At 40.8% G+C, this 20,344-nt stretch overlaps 1 protein-coding gene and 1 non-coding gene across 2 annotated transcripts in view; one reads left to right on the top strand and one right to left on the bottom strand.

The window, feature by feature from the left end:
- PRKCA (protein kinase C alpha) overlaps positions 1-20,344 on the top strand; it is a 296,418-nt gene that overhangs the window by 7,959 nt on the left and 268,115 nt on the right. The window contains exon 2 of the mRNA XM_084837479.1: positions 494-525. Coding sequence (XP_084693605.1) covers positions 494-525 — 32 coding nt within the window. The remainder of the gene's footprint in view (positions 1-493; positions 526-20,344) is intronic.
- Positions 16,615-16,689, bottom strand: TRNAE-UUC (transfer RNA glutamic acid (anticodon UUC)). Its single transcript has one exon. It is a non-coding gene; the product is annotated as a tRNA-Glu (tRNA).

Here is a 20,344-nt window from a genome sequence, read left to right as displayed (position 1 = left end):
ATCCTACTAGTAGTAATAATATAAGCCATTACATTGTGAATATAATGTATATGGGTTTTTATAATTTTCAAGAGCCCTCTCCCATGGTAACGTAGCATTCATTTAAGTCCATCACAACCCATGTAGTCATCATTTCTCTGCTGTGGCAGAATTTCAAGATATGCTGAAGTAAGAATAGGAGTTAAGGTACTTTTAATGGAGTTCAGCAGCAACTTGCATATTTGTCACACTGTGAAGTATACCATATGGCATAAATAAATTATACCATTATATAATATTTACAAATTAATTGTTCAGAATTGATTGTCAGATTTAAAGAGAACTGAGAGGGCTGAAATCTGAAAAACATTACTGGTCTCAGCTAAGAAATAAGCAGACCAAATATAACATTTTTGCTTTGACAATAAATCTAATCATATTACATTTAGATATTATTTTAATGTCAAAATGTATCTCTAAGTCCTTTTTCCCTCCTTCTTCTTTTCCCTTGCAGGGGCTTTGGGAAACAAGGATTTCAGTGCCAAGGTAAGAAGCTAATAATTTAATAATGGCTGTTTAAATAATTTTTGTTTAAAAATTAAATCCAGGCATTGTGTGAAAGATATCTCAAGAAGGAATTAAGCGTGCCAAGAAGAAGAGTATTGAATTACCAAAAGGATGTATATTGTTTAATCATTTATTATCTCATGAACTGTGAATCATGCACAGAAGAGCTTCATTTCAGCAGAATTTCCTAAAATTAAATGTCATGTAATCTGCATATAGAGCACTTTGTAATTTTTTATGAAAAGAATCTTTGTGGTTTATTTCTGCAGAGAACATTTTTCTTGTCGGGAGCTGTTGCCTCTGTGTGGGTGTTCTGACAAGTGGATTCTCTTTCCATTGGGCTTCCTTTAATACTCAAATCTATCTTTTTTTTTTCTCCGTTTGTAATCTACATGGGTTTTATGAGTACATTCAGATGGACCTTTTGGTCTTTATTTTAGTCTGTTTATTCTGTTGTATGAAGTAGAATACAGTAAATATTTTATGAAGTAATTTCAATTTAATGTCAATTGTTTGTGATGAAAGTTTTAAAATAGAATATCCCCCTTGGGATAGATAGAAAATAACTTTGTTATTTCCATGAATTGCATTATTGGCAATACTATAAGTTGCGTCCTTAGGCAAAATATGCACTGAGCAACAGATGCCAAGGACTCAGGCAGAGGGCTTGCTCATCTGTTTGATATTCTTCTAACTGGAGATGCTAAAGACTTTCTGCATATAAAGCATGAGCTCTGCCACTGAGCTATGGCCCTTCCACATATTCTTATGTGGGTACTTTGATCACCATTTCAGGTACTCCGCATGAATCAGTATATTCAATTCTACAAGAATGGGTATGGCATGTTGATAAACCTTCATGTGTATCATCAGCATTATTGTTTGTTAATTGTGTTACATTTTCCCACCATGGAAACCGATTTTATTAAGTGGTTGAATGAGAACAGCATTTGGTCTGATAATTTTGTATGGTTTGTGGGCAGCTGACGGTGGCAGCAGGCAAATTGTGAAGTTGATGTGTGGCACCTGCCTTATTTTTCTTTTTTTAAAAAACACCCCTATTGTCTTCTGATCTGCTTACACACTATGTAAGCAGGGTCATGAGCCCTGGCTGGGGCATACACAGTTGGTGTAGTGTGGTGGCCAAGAGTTTTGAACAGTGAGCCGGGAAGTTTGAACTTTGGGAGAAGATGCTAAAAAGGAAACTAGTATTTAAACTGCCTCTTGGAACTGATGGCTGGTACTGTTTTTTTGTATCCCATACATGAGAAAGATTGCAAAAAGTTGCCCCCACATTAAGGATTCAAAAGGTGGAGTATTGTGGCTGAGCATGTGAGCTGGGCTGTCCCCAAATCAAATTGCACCTTAGCTACACCCCTAATGGGTGGTGTTATCTAAGCTACTGTCTCTTGGCCTCATCCTCCTCACCCCCTGTCTGCAAGATGGGGATAATAGTACTGACTCTTTATCAATGCTGTATAGTATTCTCTATACTGAAAATAAATTTTCATGTTTTCCAAAGATTAAGCTTCCTGCATAAATCTATAATGAGAGTATCCAGATAGCTATGTCTCACCTTCTGTCTTTCAAAGCAATGGACCACTTCAGTGTTCTGAAGTTTAATCTACCCCCACAGCGCCCCTACCCACAGGACCCAATAAATTCTGAATCAGTGTACCTTGAAGACGTCATACCTTCCATAGACACACCTACAGAAACCCAAGACGTTCAAGCGTCTATCATGAAAAGCAAGCTACAGGGATTTTAAAAAAAAACATATTCACATAGTGGTTTTGCTGTCTTAGCACTGGTTTGGTTGGCTTTACAGAGGCCCTTTTTCTCAAGACTGTGACTTTGAAGCTGCCATGGTGCCCTGGACAAAGGAAATTGGAAGCAACCAGTGTGCTTGCCTTGTGGCTTGGAAGGTCCCTTGTCTCGCCACCTCAACAAGCCATCTTTCTATAATTTGTAGGCTCCGCTCTTTGAGCTGAAGTCTCTGATGAAGGAAATATGGCATGTTAATTACAGGGTTGGTTTGCACTGGTGATTTGCTAATTTGCAGGAGTACTATAAAATTGAAATATGAATGTTCTCTCCATTCATCTCACACTTACTGGTGAATCTTCAGACAGATGGACTACTTTTACATGTGTTTTACTTTGCTTTTGACATTGACATATTTGGGAGTGTGTACAAATACAACTGTTAAGGATTCAGTAATTTAAAATGCAGGTGTCTTGATTTTGCTTATGCATTGTTCATGGCTGATAGAAGTTTGAATATGCATGAAGACTTTCTAATAGCTGTGCATGCTGGGAGAAGCAAATAGAGCCATTATAGGCAATGAAAATATTCAGTTATAATGAATGTTAGATGTCTTGGCTTGGATCCTAAATTCCCATGAGCAGAACTTTGCTCATGGAATGCTCCTACTAGTGGAAGTGGGGAGGTGGTTTTCTGTTTGTTTGTTTTTGCTGATTTTCCCTTTCCCCCAGCAGCCCTCTGTGCCCCCCTAAAAATCTGTGTGGGAGTTGGCACTGGGGGGTGGGATTGCAGGGGAGTCAGCAGAATCGCCCCTCTCTGCTTCCACCAGTAAGGATCAGAGTCCTTTCTATGAATGGAAGGAACCCTTTTGTTTGCAGAAGGGCAACTCAGGATCCAAGACCTTGTACGTAAAGTTCTTTCTGAAACTGTAGAGCAGGTGTGGGCAACTTCTGGCCCTCCAGATGCTTTGGCTGACAACTCCCATTGACTATGCTGGCTAGGGTCGATGGGAGTTGTAGGCCAACAACATCTGGAGGTCCACAAGTTGCCCACTCCTGCTGTAGAGTTTATTCCACTGGGATTAGGAAATTGCACTATGTGTAGCAGAAATACAAGTCCTAATTTCAAATGAGAATCTGATTTTGATTTTTTAAAAATTGTGGCCAGGCTATAACCTAAAATTATACAAATAGGAGAAAACTCTAGTGTGACTCTGTGGCACTGATGCTTAATAAATAAAAGCGGGGTTGAAAGGAGTTACGTCTCTGTGGTAATGAGGAAGAGCAGTTTAAATTCTCTGGCTGGTTTCACACAACATGACAACCCACATTCAGCGTTGAGTGTGGGTTGTTGTTGAACCATGGGCTGTTGTGGAAACCTGGGTTGTTGTGTTGTGTGAACCTAGCTGCGCTAACAAACCATGGTTTTTTAACCATGAACAACCCACGAAGAGCCCATGGTTTGTTATTGGTTGTGAACTGTGGATTGTTTGGGGTTAACAAACCATGGTTTGCTAGCATGGCCGAGCCCACGCAACACAACCCACAGTTCAACGGCAACCCACACTCAACCCCTGCTCAGCCTTGAGTATGGGTTGTGTTGTGTGAACTCAGCCAATGAGTTGAAGATAGCTAATGCAAAACCAGCCATCATGTCCAGCTTATTTAAGCTCTTAAAAAGCAATGTCTGCTAATGCTTGTAGTTGCCAAGCTTTCATTACTGTCCCGCAACAGCAACAACAACAACAATAATAAATACAATTTTCATTTCTATACTGCCCCATAGCCGAAGCGATCTTGGCTGTTTACAAAGATTAAAAACATTAAATACAATATACAAAGTTTAAAAACTATTTACATAAAACACACAAACGGTGTACATGGAGACCACATACCTAGTGGCTTCTGTCAGTAATTCTTTCTTGGGTGTCTTACTGTCCAATTCTAAAGGTGTTTCCTTACTGGTTAAAAATACTTAGGATTGTAACTGTAGTGAGGTCAGTGTGAGATGATGTATTTGAAATAGTGTTGGGAGGAGATAATTGAGTTGTAAAGTCAAGCATAATAATACTTAACACTTACATAGCAGCACTTCAGAGTGTTCAAAGTGGACATTATGTCAGTAATCCCAAAAGCAACTTGGTAAGATAGGTCAATGTTATTATCATCTCCATTTTGCCGATGTGGAGGGAAGGTCAGAGTCAGAAAGAGAGACTGAGAGAAACACGTTTAAGGGGCCACCTAGAGCAAGGTTGGGTGGAAGATAGATCTGGATCTTTGGGTGTTTTGCAGTAGATCAGTAAAGGCTTCTGACTCCCAGCTGTTTAACAATAGCAGTAACATTAAACTGCCTAAATTATACTGCTGAAATGAGGGTTGGGGTACCGAGAAGTAGATTTTTCTATGGAAGAACTGTGAGCTCTGTTCAGTTCTGTTATTCAAAACAAATTTCTGGGCTCAGAAATCTTTAATTCTAAGTGTCTTGATCTGGCTTTGGTTGGTGGATTTTGGAGTTCTAATAAAAAACAAAGTAGATTCTGCAAGCCTGAAGATTGCCCACCCATGACCTAAAGTTTATGATTGCAATGAGATTTGAATGGGGAACTTCACAGCTTATGCTACACCAGCTGGACATGACATGCATCAATAATCAATACAGGTTGAACAGAAGAAATTAATAGTTCCAATATTTTTTTCTTCCAGTGAACATGAATTGATTGTAATCATATTTTTATTTTGCTTTTCTGTGGTAAACTTTGTTCTTGTTCTGTTTTAGACAGGCTGTAAAGACTGTCCTGTTCTGTCAGACTTTTAATGTTTAATGTTTTGCTGCTCTTTAATTTTAGTGCTGCTCATATATTTTATTGTATGGCTTTGAACCTTTGTTCTTCAAATTTTCCGTGAAGTTTTAATGTTTTTACTGTACATTGCCCTGAGTGCTTGCTAGGTGGAGTGTATGATTTTATAAATTGGATAAATTGAATGAATGAATACTAGAACAGTGCATAATTAAAATATAATATATTTCAAAGTAATTTATTAACAATTACAAGATATCTGCAAAATTTAAATAGTAACAGATACAATGTTTCAGTAGGACAAAAACATTTCATAGCAATTAATTCAATATTATAGCAAAGAATTTACTAATAATTCATACTAAGGCCTAACATTAAAAATTAAAAATAGTACCAAATAGCAGAAATTATATCTTTTCCAAAACTAAATGTTGTACCCAGCAGCAAGACCATTGCCCTCCAGCAGCAAGACCAGGCCAGATAGCATGGGCCGGACAGAAAAGCAGGGAGTTAAGTCTGGCAGGACTCACAGCCAGGTAGACACTTTCAGCAGGAGCAGCAGCCTTTGTAGCTGAAGTCAGTCAGGGCCAGGTGGAATGGGCCTGACAGAAAAGGAGGGTGACATTTTTTTAAAAAAAGATGGCTGTGGCTTAAGGAACTATGCTTTCTGTTTGCCTTATGGATTCTGTCTTGTCAAATTACTTGATTGCTAACAATGTGGACAAGTTGCTTAGAGGAGCAAGGCAAACCACTTGCTTGCTAAACTCATGCCCATCCTGCTGATAAAAGCTGCCAGAGGGGGACTGACCAGATGGGTAGAGGTGATCATAAATGCTTCTTTGAAGCAGGGCTGTACCCTTGATCATTAAATGAAGCAGTCAGTGCTAACATCGTTTATAAAGCTGTCTTCGCTTGACGCTACCATATTCATTCATTTATTCATTTAAAATACATAGTAATTGCTAAAACATTTATCTAAAATATTTATATAAAACATTTATTAAAAACATTAAAACCAATACAGTACCATAATTACAAACAAATAAATTGGGCCACACTCACTCAGGGAAGGCTAGGGTGAAGAAATGGATCTTCAGTTGGCACCTATAACATGCTACGTTTGGTGCCTTCCAGCTACCAGAGGGGAGGACACTCCAAGGTGGGTGCCACCATGGAGAAGGCCTGCTTCCGGGTTGCTGCGAGATGGCAGTCTGCAGGTCATGGTACAAGCAGCAAGGCCTTCTCCAGTGATCTTAATGCTCAGAAAGACTACACTGGGGAAGGCGATCTGCCAGGTATCCTGGTCCCAAGCTGTTCAGGGCTTTATATGCCAACAGCAAGACCTTGTATATGACTTGGTAGCTAATAAGTAGCCAGTGCAGTTGTTTCAACACTGTTATATGCATAGCCAGGCACTCCACTTGGCATTCTGGCTGCCACATTTTGCACCAGCTGCAGCTTCTGGGCCAAGCACAAAGGTAGCCCCACATAGAAGTGCATTACAGTAATCTGAACATGAGGTTGCCCATGCATGGCCTACAGTAGCCAGGCTATCCCTGTCTAGGAAAAGACATACCAACTGGAGCGGGTAATAGGTGGCTCCTCACCACAGAAGCCGGTTGGGCCTCTAATGACAATGATGAATCCAGGCGCATCTCCAGACTATGTGCCTGTTCTTTCTGAGGGAGTGAAGCCCCGTAGAACAGGCAAACACCCTAATTCCCACCAACCCACCCATTGAATTTCCTTGTCAGGATTCAGTCTCAGTTTTTTGGCCCTCATCCAACCTATCACTGTGCCCAGGCAGTCGTTCAGAGCATGCACAGCCTCTCCTGATTCAGATGTTATAGAGAAATAGTGGCACTGTGGGACTGTGCCTTGCCCCTAAACTCCTAATGACCACCTCCAGTGGCTTCATATAGATGTTAAATAGCACGGGGGACCAGGTGGTACCCTGTGGTACCCTGCAACACAATTGCCAGGGAGCCAAGGCACAGTCCCTCAGTGCTACTTTCTGGAACTGTCCCTGCAAGTAGGAACAGAACCACTGTAGCACAGTGCCTCTGATGAACCCAAAGAATACCTTTGTCAATGGTATCAAAAGCCCTGAGAGATGAAGCAGGATCTACAGAGTGGCACTCACTCTGTTTCTGTCCCTCAAGAGGTCAGTCATCAGGGAAACCAAAGATGATTCTGCCCCCAAACCGGGCTTGAACTAAGACTGGTGATCACTGAGTTTTATTTTTTGAAAAATAAAATGGGGATCGTGAAAATGCGATTGGAGCTTGACGAGGCCACCCGAGTGAATGTGTGAGGCCTGGTGAGCGGTGGGGAGAGCGGGTCTAGGTGCACATGACCAGGGGCTGGGCGCGCGCCTGGAGAACCTGGATGGGGGGGGCCTCCGCCCATCCCTAACTCCATTTAGCTTTCAGTGTTTTTAAAATTATAATATTTAAGTTTTTAACTTCATTCTGTTTTGTATGTTTTTTTAAACCTCTGCCTCTATTTTTTTAAAAAATAAACTTGTTTTTAATTATTTTATTTATTTTGAATGTATTATAAATCACTTTGGGCGGTCCTTGTCGGGACCAAAAGATGGTCTAGAAATACCTTAATTAATCAACTAATGAATGCCTGTTAAAGAGACATTAAATGTGTGGCTTGCTTTAAAATTGTGTAAGGATCTATTCTAGCTGAAGAAAAACTTTATATCCCTCTCCCCCAATGTTTTAGTGCGTTTATCATCTGAAAATTTTGAGGTGTTTTGTGGGTGGAAAGTTAAAGGATCCGATTTACCTGAAGGAAATTAAGTTCAGTTAATCCTCCTGGTTAAAACAAACTGTCTGCTTCCTTATTGTGATGTGCTGTGCCTAGCAGGGCCATGCATTGTTTTCCCAATCAAGCTGGAAGTCACCCAGCCCAAAGTGGTGGGAATTTGGTTGCCCTTGACCTTTGTCTTAGAAAGAGGCTAGGGCTGCAGAGAGTGAGGGGAGGGGAGTGAAGATGCAGCAGCATATGCTGCTGCTCAGGCAGATGCTAGGGTAGGGAAAGCAGCAGTATACAAGAATGCCAACTACAGAACTGACTATAGCACCATATTATGGGGCAGCCCAGAGTATGACTGGAAAACCATGGCCTTGGGAATTGTAGCTGATTCCAGAGGAAGATGATGTTGAGCTTCTTGTACTTGGAGAGCACAGCAGTGAGAGAGAGCTATGGACAAGGACAGCTTGGGTGACTGATCACAGCTGTGCTGAATTTTAGGTCATCCCAAGAAATGCTTTGTCCAATGATGAGGGAAACCTCACTAGGTGAATGTTTGGGTCCCTGAGGAACAGAGGTTGGAGCCTGGGTGTGTGTGTACTGAGGCCTTGCAGTTAGGCAGCAAGTTCCTTCTTCCCTTCCTTCCTTTTTCTCCACGCTTATATTTTTGCAATCAACCTGTCAGTTAAATCTTGAGTTGCAGTGCTATGAAATTCAGCTGCTACAGCTAAAACTGCACAGATTCTAGGAGTAATGCCTCATAATAATGCCGCTCTTTTAGACACATCTCTGGACGAGATATTGTTATTCTGATGTAAAATGATGTTGTCAAGATTTAAAATGCTCTTAACTTTTGATAATATAGATACTTGTCAAGTTTTCATCATATACTTTGACTTTTTTGCAGTTTAGTTGTAACTTTGGGGACCTAATATTGTCAGTTTTATTTGGTCATATTCCCCATTTCTGTCATTTGCTCGCATTAGCAGTGTGCGGCAAATGTTTGGTTTAAGAGCAAGATGTGTTTAGAGCCAAGTGGAGTCTTCACTGGAGTTTAAGAATCCATAAAATGATTTCAGTTTCTTTAATCTCTCTAAATAACCCTAAATTTGTCTGAAATATTTTAATACTAGGAATGTGTTAAAATTCCTGTATTAATATTCCAGTCTTCTGAAATCAGAATATTTTTATGAACTCAGCCCTGATATAGTTCATCAGCTAGGATCCAAAGGGCTGCTTGCAGCATTTAGTACTGTTCTGATGGTAGGGGAACCCTCTGGAATGGTATGCAGTTTGAAGTAGCAGGATGCAGCTGGTGGGATAAATCACCCCCCCCCCCCCACACACACACATACACAAGTGCTTTCTGTTCAAACATGGGGCTCTTTGGATCTTGGCCATAGTACTATGCCTTAGATGTTTGTTTGTTTGTTTTAAACACTAACTCTGTAGGCTGTTACGAAGTTTTCATATCGTTGGGAACATCTGCTTGTGATAAATATTTCTTTGTATAATTGAACTGTATAACTTAGTTAAAACATTGGCAATTTTTCAGCTGATGTAAACTAGTAACATTTATGTTCCCCGGGGTATTTGCAGTTAGGAACTTTTGTTTTTTGTTTTGTTTTGGAAGCTAAAGTTTCTCAAACTTATAAGCAATCATTCTGGTTTTGCACTGAAAGCATAATTTTAAGATTGTTAATACACATTCTGACAGCTTATTTTGCAGAGCACGCAGGAGAACTAACTGACTGTGAAATTAATGACATTTATTCTAATACAAATTATGTGAAGGCATGACAAGGAAATTACTGGAAATTAGACAAATCTAAAAATGTATCAACCCCCCCCCCTCCCGCTGCCACCAAATATGATGTATGTTAAGGGAATAAATGAAAGATAAACACTATGCTTTGCTCCTTTTCATTAACTGCATTTTATTTTGTGCGAAATACTGGGCTTTCTCTTGGCGCCTTTCTTTGTGGAAATTCTTTTTCATGAAGAGCAACATGTAATTACATCAGGGGAGAAGATTGGAACATACTAGAGAATTGAGAGGCCAGGAGGCATTCTTAGCACTAGCTTCTCTGCTTATAACCTAAGTAGGTGTGTTAATGTAGTAAATGTGTTAGGAGCATTGGTTTCCCTGGGGAAAGCATTTTTCACCTCCTGTAATTATAATGCAAGTAGTGCTTATGATGTGTCAAAACTTTCCTCCATATTGGGAACTTAGAGCTGGTGATCGTAGAGTAGGCTCTTCACTACATTGCATTTTTACTTGCAGTTTATTTAAATGTGGTTAAGTTCTCCATCTTCCATATGACCATTGTCTGTGGGAACAACACTGTGGTAAGAGCATCCTGCCATGCTGATCTGTATATTATCACTTTAGGATTTGTGGGTGCATATGCTTGCGGGGGGGGGGGGAGTAGTTGCTCTTTGGCCTACTGCCATGGTCAAGAGAGCCAGAACCTGAGCAGACATCAATCACAGTGTAAGGGAGCATTTATTTTGTTGTAGGGTGGAAGATTGACACGCACTCAGGGTGCTCATCAGTGGCTCCTTATCAAACTGGAGAGAGGTATTAAGTGGGACACTGGAGGGCTTTGTCCTGGGCCTGGTACTCTACAACATTTTATTACTGATAAAGACAAAAGTGTGTAGGGAATCTTTACTGAATCTGCAGCTGATAGAAAAACTGGAACTGATTTTATAAGCTTTTCCTATTTCGGATTAGTCAGCAATGCTGGACAATGCCTCTCAAAGGATGGCTTTATTGAAAGATATTCCGGATGTCTTATTTCTTTCTATTCAGCTAAGAAACGCAAGAGCTAGAATATTTCAGTGTCTTTGTGCCAAACTGCAGTACATTGAATAGAGTGTAATAGTTTAGGGAATTCCTGCCTAACTCAGTTAATGGATACCCAGAAATGGCTGCAACCGTAACTTAATGTTCTCTCCTCTACTTCTGTCCTAATGAGGAATGACGTTATTTATTAATTTTGAATGTTTTATTCCTTGATTGTGTCTGTTTTTGCTTTATCTTTCTCACCCAAGTGGGAATTGCATTGTCAATAAAAGGGCTAAATCTGCTCACTTCTTTAAGGTTGATTAGAGACTGGCTGACACATTGCTCAACTATGAAAACAGTATATCATAAATACATCTCTGTATCAAACAAACTAAATCAACTGCTATTTTTAAAAAAAGTTTATTCTATACAGAAATATATATCCAATTGCTGCAATCCCGAGAACACAATTTGTGTGCAGAAGCAAGTTACTTTGAGCAGATCAGCTGTTCTATGACCTAGTTTATACATAATGATAAACCATAGTTTATTTAACCCATGGTTAACTCATAGGATGTTTCCCTACCAAAGATTTACCTGGCAGATGATCAAATAAACCATGGTTTGTTTTCTCAATACCTGGGTTGTTTGATTCCCTTCTTCACCCACTCCCACCCTGTATCCCAAATGCCTTTGCAGCAGTGCAGTACTTTTTTTTTTTTTAAACTACTCCCACCACTCTGTAGCCTAGCAAAACAACCCATGAACAACTAACAATTTTGGATTCATGTGTAACAACAGCACATCGTTTAAACAACCTAGAGTTCACAATCCAACAACAAACCATGGATTCTGTTTATGGGTTTTTTGTGGTTTCTTAGCATGGTTGAGTTCACACATCAGAACAATCCAGAATTCAACAACCAGTGAGTTAAATAAACCACGGGTTAGTGTTCTGTGAGAACCAGGTCTATGTGTGCAAAACATTGTGCAAATCTGTGGCAAGGGATGGGAATGGGAGTACGCACAATCTGGAAACCTGGTTAACACTGATGGTCTTATGCACAAGCCCATGAATACTTGTATAAGCACAGTTGTATTTTGTATTATATTTGTTCCCAGCCTTGTGCTTTGTCTTGCTTTCTTTTGGTTCACAGTATGCCTTTTGATTCAGCCAACTTTTACAGATTGCCTAATTATGCGTATCTTGATAATCAGTGAGGTATCTGATTATCTTTATGGAATCTCTTTATGCACTTGAATGAAGGATGAAGGCTATGTAGTTAGCACTGGGGCCAGCTGAGCCTCTTTCATTGATCTTTCATTGTCTTGCCCACACACTGCCTTCTGCTTTCTATACAACTCTGTGCTGCTTCTTTTAAAAATGTCTTTATACAACACCCCAATAGCAGCATGTTGCCTTCACAGAACCTGTTTGAGCTTTGCTCTCACAGTTCTGACGCTCTTACTCACTGTCATGCCTCTAGCTCTCCTTCAGATTCTAGCTTGCTTCTCCTTTGCCACCTTGCATCATTTTCAGAATTCCCTGAAAGACTGCTATCCCAGCCAAGAGCTTCCTGCTTTGTAATATGATCCTTTGCTAAGACACTTGATTAGGTGTATTTTGGCTTCATCATTTGTGTTACCTGGCTTTGGCTTTATTGCTTAACACTGGAATTCTGGTCTGTTAGCTTTTGGCTAACCTGTTTGAGGTATCTATAGTATAGGCTGTATTATGAAAATTATGCCCCTCTATATTGTGGTTGTTATATTTATCATATATTGTAGGGGAGGACAACATTCAGCCTAGTGCTGCATGTTCCCCTTACTGTTCCACCAAATGCAATTCCACCAGTTTTTTCTATTTTAGGAAAAAAAATATGTCCACATGGACATATGACATCAAGGGTCATATTTAGCTTGTTTGTAAGCTAAATTTGATCATTTTAGCACCCCATAGCTGGAGGCAAAGTGCTATGGAGCAGTTTGCCACTGACGTTCAGCGACACACCACTGATTTTTGGGACTGCTTAAAAAAAGATTTTCAGGGGGCAGTGTAGCCCATAGGGGGTGGGGGTGAAAATGGCTCCTGGACCTCTGCAGTTGCCCACCCCTGATGCATTGGAATATAAATAAACATTATGTCTAAGATTTTCCTGTTTGAGCAGAGGCTGTGTTGCACAAATGGAGTTCTTCCATGATTCAAGACTTTTCATTGGAGCTCATAGGCAGCCTTGGTATAAAAACCATAAGCTTTTCCAGTGGACATGTTTACAGTGACTGCTACATGTCTACAAACCCATTGTTCCATTCATGATGGCAATTTATCAGAAAGTGTGTATGATAATGAAACCCCAAGATTCCTGATGTAGAAAACTTCTAGGATATTTACTGAGTTTTCATAACACTTCTCTTGTCATTTTGGGTAAAAGGTAAGGTGAGTGTGTGTGCTGGATTGAAACAGAATTAAGGCTTTAGAATGGCCAAATTGATGTGGTTTCCAGTCCAGACAAGCTTATGTCATAATAAATGTTAGTCTTTATGGTGCCACAAAACTCTTTGTTGCTTTTGCTGCAACTGACTAACACGGCTACTCCTCTGGAAACTATTATATGCTATTTCCTTTGATTAAACTGATGAAAATATCAGCAGAGTTATAATGGCATAGGACTGTTATAGTTAACATTCCCCAGATGGATCTGCCCTATCTTTGCAGTTCTATCCATTTGCGCTTTGCTACAGTCTAAGCGAGTTAGGGAGAACTTTGACTGAAAAATACGTGGGGGAATCCATGCTGTCTTCCTTCAGAATAAGGGGCTTGCCCCTGTTTAAAAGGAAGAAACATTGCTTAAAAATGACTTCCCTTGCAAAACAAATTAAATAATTGATTGTATACATTTAGAATGTACTTTTAATGCATTGGTGCAATAAAAATGGTATTTGTAAGCTGGCATTAGGAGTTCCAGAATAAGACCAGAGCTTTGTTTCTGGTTAGGATTATGGTGTGAAATCCAACAGTGTCTCCCAACCCTCTGGAGCAGATGTTTTTGGTAGGTGTGGGAGGCTGCAGGAGGGAAGGGAATCCACTGACACATGCTGCTGTTCCATCATGGGAAGACGCTAATTGGATACCACCTAGTGAGTGCATAACTAAATATGCCCTTCTGTCTGCTGTGCTGAAAGGAGCATTGTCTCATATTTAACGCCTTCAGAGGCCATCAAACACAGAATTGTTAGGGCAAAGTACTGTCCCTGTGAACATTTGAGAGCCTGTCTGGTGCTGTGTGGATAGGGCGCTTGACTTGGTCCAGGGATGCCTGCTGGGTGTCTCCACCAGCGATTTACTCCGCGTTGGCAGTGTGTTGAGGTCGTTAGGGATACATGATGTTATGGCCAACCAACAGCCACCCTGAAGTTTATCAGGGAAAAACCAGATTTCCTGAGACTGTGTAAAATCTGATTCTTTTCCTTAAATCCCCAGCATAGTTGGTGTGTCCCCCAACCCCCCACATTTAGCTCAGGTATGCTAGCCCTGCCCAGGGGTGTGCCTTGCACTGTGACCCTGGTGAAGGGGTGTTTTCTTCCCAGCGCAAGCATATGTGTGTCTGCTCAGAAGTAACTCCTATTGTGCTCAATGGGGCCTGTCAGCTAAATGCACACATCGGAAGTAATTAATTCGCCCCTCCGTTACAGCAATCAAGTGCACCAATGGGCTAGAAAGGTGTTATGAGGCTTCTCCGCTAAATGCACACATAGGAAGTAATTCGCGCCTTTGTTACGGAGAAATGGGGGAAGAGCCTGGAGGAGGGGGAGCCTCTATTATTGGTTGAGCAGCCCCTGCCACTCAGATAATGTTCACTCCACCCCCCCCCGAGGTATGTGATGTGATGTGAGTTGGAATGGTGCGATGCACACCCGTGTGGAACCCTGCCTGGACCAAAAGCAGCTCCTAGAAAAATGCGGGTAAGCCACTCCTCCCTTCTCCTTCCATTGTCATGGACACATGGCCCTAGTTTCAGATTTAGCCATGAAAAGCTCTGGGTGAGAGAATGACCAGCCCAGTGTACCTCACAGGGTTGTGATGAAGATTTCATTATTTTATTTATTATTTTATTTAAAACATTTGTATCCCACCCTATATCATTAAGATCTCAGGGCAGTGTACAGATAAAATAAATTTAAACAGTATAAAACAATACATAATTTAAACAGCTAAAAATATATTAAACAAGCTAATACCAATTAAAATCTAAAACAATAAAACAGTTGAAACAGTGTGCTACTTTAGGGAAATCATTTAGCCTTCAAAGGCTTTGGTAAAAAAGCATGTTTTTCTTAGTGCCGAAATGAGACCAATGTCTGCACCAATCAGACCTCCAGGGGAGGGCATTCCACAACCAGGGTGCCACAGGAGAGAAGGCCCTCTCCCAAATCCCACCATAGCGTATGTCTCGCACTGGTGGGACGCAGAGGAGGGCCCCTCCAACAGATCTCAGTCCTTGGGCAGGCATATATAGGGAGAGGTGCTCCCTCAAATATTGAGGTCCCAAACCTTTTAGGGCTTTAAATGTCATCACCAAAACGTTGAATTCTGATCAGAAGCATATTGGCAGCCAGTGCAATTCCTTTAAAACGGTTGTTATATGATTTTTGTAATATGTTCCAGTCAGCAGTCTAGCTGCTGCATTTTGCACTAGCTGCAATTTCCGAGTCATCTTCAAGGGCAGCCCCACATAAAATGCATTGCAATAGTCTAATCGGGAAGTTACCAGTGCATGTACTACTGTGGCTAGGTTATCCCTGTCTGGGAAAGGCCGTAGCTGGCAGATAGCTGATTAATAGCCATGTGTTAGAACAGGAATCCCCCAATACCACGCTCTGGAATTGGCCTTGCAGCTAGGAGCAGAACCACTGTAGCACAGTGCCCCAAACTTCAGTAAGACACCATGATCAGTGGTGTCAAAAGCCGTTGAGAGAATAGATCTAGGGATGGCGGAGAATTTCTCCCCGAAACTTCGGGGGGCCGAGCGCCAATGTGTTCGGCCCCCCAAACAAGTTTCGGGGATTGCTATTTGCGTTGCCCTTATTTTCGCCGTAGTCTACGTAAAGATTGACGTAGACTACAGCAACTAAATAAGGAACGCGAATGGCGGCTCCCTATGGGGGCCGCCATTCGCGTACGCGCTTTTTTTTTTTTTTTTTTTTAAGTCACCCGTGATAGGCTATGTGACGATTCACGTAGCCTATCACGGCTGACTTTCCAGATCTAGCCGTGATAGGCTACGTGAATCGTCACGTAGCCTATCAGGGGACGTTTTTTTTTTTTTTTTTTACTTTCGTGTTCGCGGCCGGGCGAGGCGGGAAGCCTCCTCCCCGGCCTGAATTTCGGCCGGGCGAGGCGGGAAGCCTCCCCCCCCCGGCCTGAACTTCACGGGGGGAGCAGCGAAGCGCTCCCCCCCACCGCGAAAAAGCTGCGAGAAAAGGTAAGTGACTTTCGTTCACCCCTAAATAGATCCAGGAAGATCAACAGGATAGCACTCCCCCTGTCTTTCACCCGGAGTACATCATCAGTCAGAGCAACCAGGGCCGTTTCAGTGCAGTACCTGGCCTGAAACCAGACTGAAATGGGTCCAGATAATCAGTTTCCTCCAAGAATGTCTGAAGCTGCCCAGCCACCACTGGTAAGGTGATAAGATGAACAATACTGTTAGTGTCTCATGGGAAGGGAAGGATTTAAATGTGTTCAGTATGTACTTTGTGGTGTGAGAAGGGAGTCCTGTGTGTTACTGGATGAGGCAGGTACTAGAGGAGTACAGCAGAAAAGATGGAACACTAGGAACATAGGAACCTACCTTCTGTTGAGTCAGACCCTGGGTCAAACTACCTCAGCATTGCTTTCACTGTCTGATAGCGGCTCTCCGGGGTTTCAGGCAGGAATTTATCCAACCCTATGTGGAGATGCCAGGGATTGAACCTGGGACCTTGTGCATGAAAAGCAGGTGCTCTACCACTGAGCCACAGTCCCTCCTAGGCATTATTCCATCTAAGCAATATTAAGTGTATTCAGATCCAACCATTGTACACACTGCTCCTTCTAGAGATGTTGCTTTGTATAACATCATTGTTTCTAAAAAGATAATCGTAGAAATGTGAGAACAATTAAATGATAGGAATTTCAAGTTGCCATGCCAAAATATTCTAGAATTAAATGTTGCAATTACAGATATATTTATTGTCTATCTTCACAGTAATATTGTGCTTCAGACATATGCAACATACGTGTTATATATAAATCAACTTTACAGGTTATCTAGAATAGTTTACAAAGTTGCCTTTAACTTTCTTTTGGTGGTTTAGAAGTTTGGAAAAGATTATCTAAAGCTCTAATAAATATGAAAGCTTTGTGTTAAATAAAACTTTAGGTAAATCCCATCCTTCAACAAATATTACAGTGGGAAGAAAGGTGGTGTTTCATCATGGTGTTTGCTTTCTAAATGTAGCTATTTCCTTGTCTAAAATTCACCCACATGTTCATGCAAATAGCACAGTGTCTTTTAATTTTAGTTTCTGAATCGACATGCACAGTAATTGCCATGACTTGTATACAAAAGGGTTGCTGCTTCTGAAAAACAGTATCTATTAATAGTCATGTGGCTAAATTAAACACATTCCTGTGAAGTCTCTGATAGATTATCTTCATCTGAAGATGAACAAGATCACACCTTCCCTGCTGGTAGTTCTAAACTTCTCTGCCAGCAGAGTTTATTGGCTAGGGTGTCAGACTAGGGATGGGGAGATCCCTACTCAACCAGAAAGTTTACTGAGTGACTGGCTCAAAGTCACTATCTGTGAGCCTAATCTACCTCACAGGGTTGTTGTGAGGATAAAATAGGGTGGGGGAAAAGTCCATGTATGTCACCTTGAGTTCCTTGGAGAAATAGTGGCATATAAGTCCCATGAATAAATACACAAACAAAATAGCAGCTTTTGATACCATTGATTACTAATGTCTTCTGGCTAACAGACCCGGTTTGAGCATCACAGCAGCAGTTCCTGGGTTGTTTAACCCAGGAATTGTGGTCACAAGTGGAGCCTGCAAGCCATTTTCATTTTCAATTAACAATCCAGGAATGCCCCATTCCTGGATAGTTTTGAGATTTGCAAACCTGGAACTCTGGGTTATTTAGGAATTAAACAACCCAGAGTTAATCTGTCAACCACCATGGTTAGTTGTTGGGTTATCTCTGGGCTGTTTAACCCAGAAACAACCAAGAGTTTTCAGATTCAGATGTCAAAAAATAGCAAAGGAATGGGTCGGTCCTGGGTTGTTCATTAAGTATTGAAATGCACAATTCCACATCACCACAATTCCTGGGTTAAACAACCAAGGAATTGCTGCCATGATGTAAGAACCGGGACTTGATGTGGGTAGGAAGTTCTGACTTACGGTGATTCTAGGCTGCGCTTTCTGAATAGTCTCAAAGTGATGCTAAGATGGCTGCATGGAGAACAGCAGCTACCTTAACATCTTAAGAGTTAACTTTCTGAGATTATTCAGAAAATAAGGTCTGAAATCACCATCAGGCAGAACTTCCTACCCACAGTAAATCTGTTAGACAGCTAGAAGAATTTGATAATCAATGGTATCAAAAGCTGCTCAGTGGTTCAGAGCTGCCACAAGGTTCAATCTATTAATAAAATGGGATATCCACTGGCCTTTACATACTAGAAAATCAGAATAAATAAATTCAGCTTTTTGGTTGACACAATACAGTAAATGTATCCAAACAGTTCCTGTGAAAAGCTGCCATTAGAAACAATGGTCTTAATGTACCATAAAGGAAGAAATGTATGGTTATAAGCTAGATAATGGAATGTACTGTTGAAGATGAGAGGAAGTACTGAGTAGCCTGCAAATGGTGACATTTTTGTGGAGCAGCTATAAAGGTATGATTTTTTTTTTTTAAAGGGACAGAAAGACAATGTTTAAGGTGGTTAAATTATGCTCTCAGGTTATTTTGTAATTTAAACCAGAAACAACTGAAGAATTTGTTTTACTGTGACATAGACTTGAACTATTGAAATGGTTTGTTTTACTGTGACATAGGCTTGAACCGTTATGCCACCATGAATATATTGTTTTTTAAATGCTCAGAACTCGTCTGTTGTATTTCATTTTTTACACTTGTCTTCCTTGTGGGCAAATTTGTGCAAATGTTGACTTTTTAAATCCTTCTAACCCAGCTTTCCCCAACCTGGTACCCTCCAGATGTGTTGGACTACACTCTCAGCATCCCCACCCAGCATGATTCTCTCTCTCTCTCTCTCTCTCTCTCATGTGTGGTCTGTTTCTCTCTGCCTCCTTTCTGCTGTGCTTTTCGGTGACTTAAGCAGGTGTTCCTTACCCCTTCTCTTTTTAATCCCAATTAAAAAGTTTAGAGATACAAAGTTTAGAGATAAATATAGTTTAGAGAATAATACACACATGCTCTGGTGAAAGCTGGTTGGTGAAACTCATGAAGAGTAACTTTTGATTTAATTCTGGGCACAAGAGAGAGGGAGCTGCAGCTTAGCAAAGAAAGTAGAAAGACAAATGTCATGTATGCATGTCTAGATCCAGAACATGTTGTTCTCTTTTAAAAAAACAAAGGTGGAAGTATAATGGAGAGCTCCAGAAACACGCTGTCATTGATAGGATATATAGTGTGTATGTGTTATGTGTTTGTACACACACACACACACGCATAATTACACACTGGCAGTTAGTATTAGATTAAATGTTGCAAAAGACTGTGTATTATTTAAATACTGTGACCTTTTGCAAGTTTGGTTTTCTAGTCCTTTATTTACTTTGTGTTAAGTGAAAGCATCGAAGACTTGGATAGTCTCCTACTCTCACCTTATAGCCTTGGACAGATCTTATCTAAAAAACAAACTATTCAGCATTATCAAACCTTGTTAGAAAAATGCACATACAGATCTTCTATTTGATCTTTTTTTGTATAGGGATAAAACAATTCAGTAATTGGGAAATGTGAAATAATAACAGTTAAGAACGATACTCAGCCAGCAGACTTGAGATTTATTTATTTATTACATTTCTATACTGCCCATTGGTCGAAGCCCTCTGAGTGGTTTATGAGACAAAACTTAAAAACATAAAATACAATATCATACTAAAACATAATATAAAACCATAAGTTTAAAACAGAATAAAACCAAGATAAATGCCAGCAGCGGTGCAAAGATCTAAAAATGCATTAGCACAATTTTTGAAGGGCTAAAAAGCCTGCCGTATAATGGGAAGATTCCAGCGTCCTTGAGACATTCTCACAGCTGCATGGGAACCACTTATTTATGAGCAGCTCTAGCATGGCTAGGAGACCCAATTGAACAACCACTTGGGTGGGGCTGATTACATGGGCCTGTCCCATGCAGTTGGCACGTCTGGAGCAATGTTGCTTCCGTGGGAAAGATCCATGCAACTGGACACACACCTGTGTGGCTGGTTCAGTTAATCGTTCTCCCAGCTGTGGTGGAAGTGCTTATGGGAGAGCATTTTCCATGTAGCCAAGAGAGCACCTCAGAGAGATCTTGGTAAGTGCTGAACCAGCAGGCTTTCTTGTCAATGGGGAAGTATCAAGGGAAGCTGCATAACATGGGTATCTGCATTATGCACCCTT

This window comes from Heloderma suspectum, chromosome 2, assembly GCF_057233095.1.
Source record: "Heloderma suspectum isolate Gila_16-S chromosome 2, 16-S_ref, whole genome shotgun sequence".
NCBI lineage: Eukaryota > Metazoa > Chordata > Lepidosauria > Squamata > Helodermatidae > Heloderma > Heloderma suspectum.
Note: the sequence above shows the minus strand (reverse complement) of the source record. Positions and strands in the feature narration are given on the sequence as shown.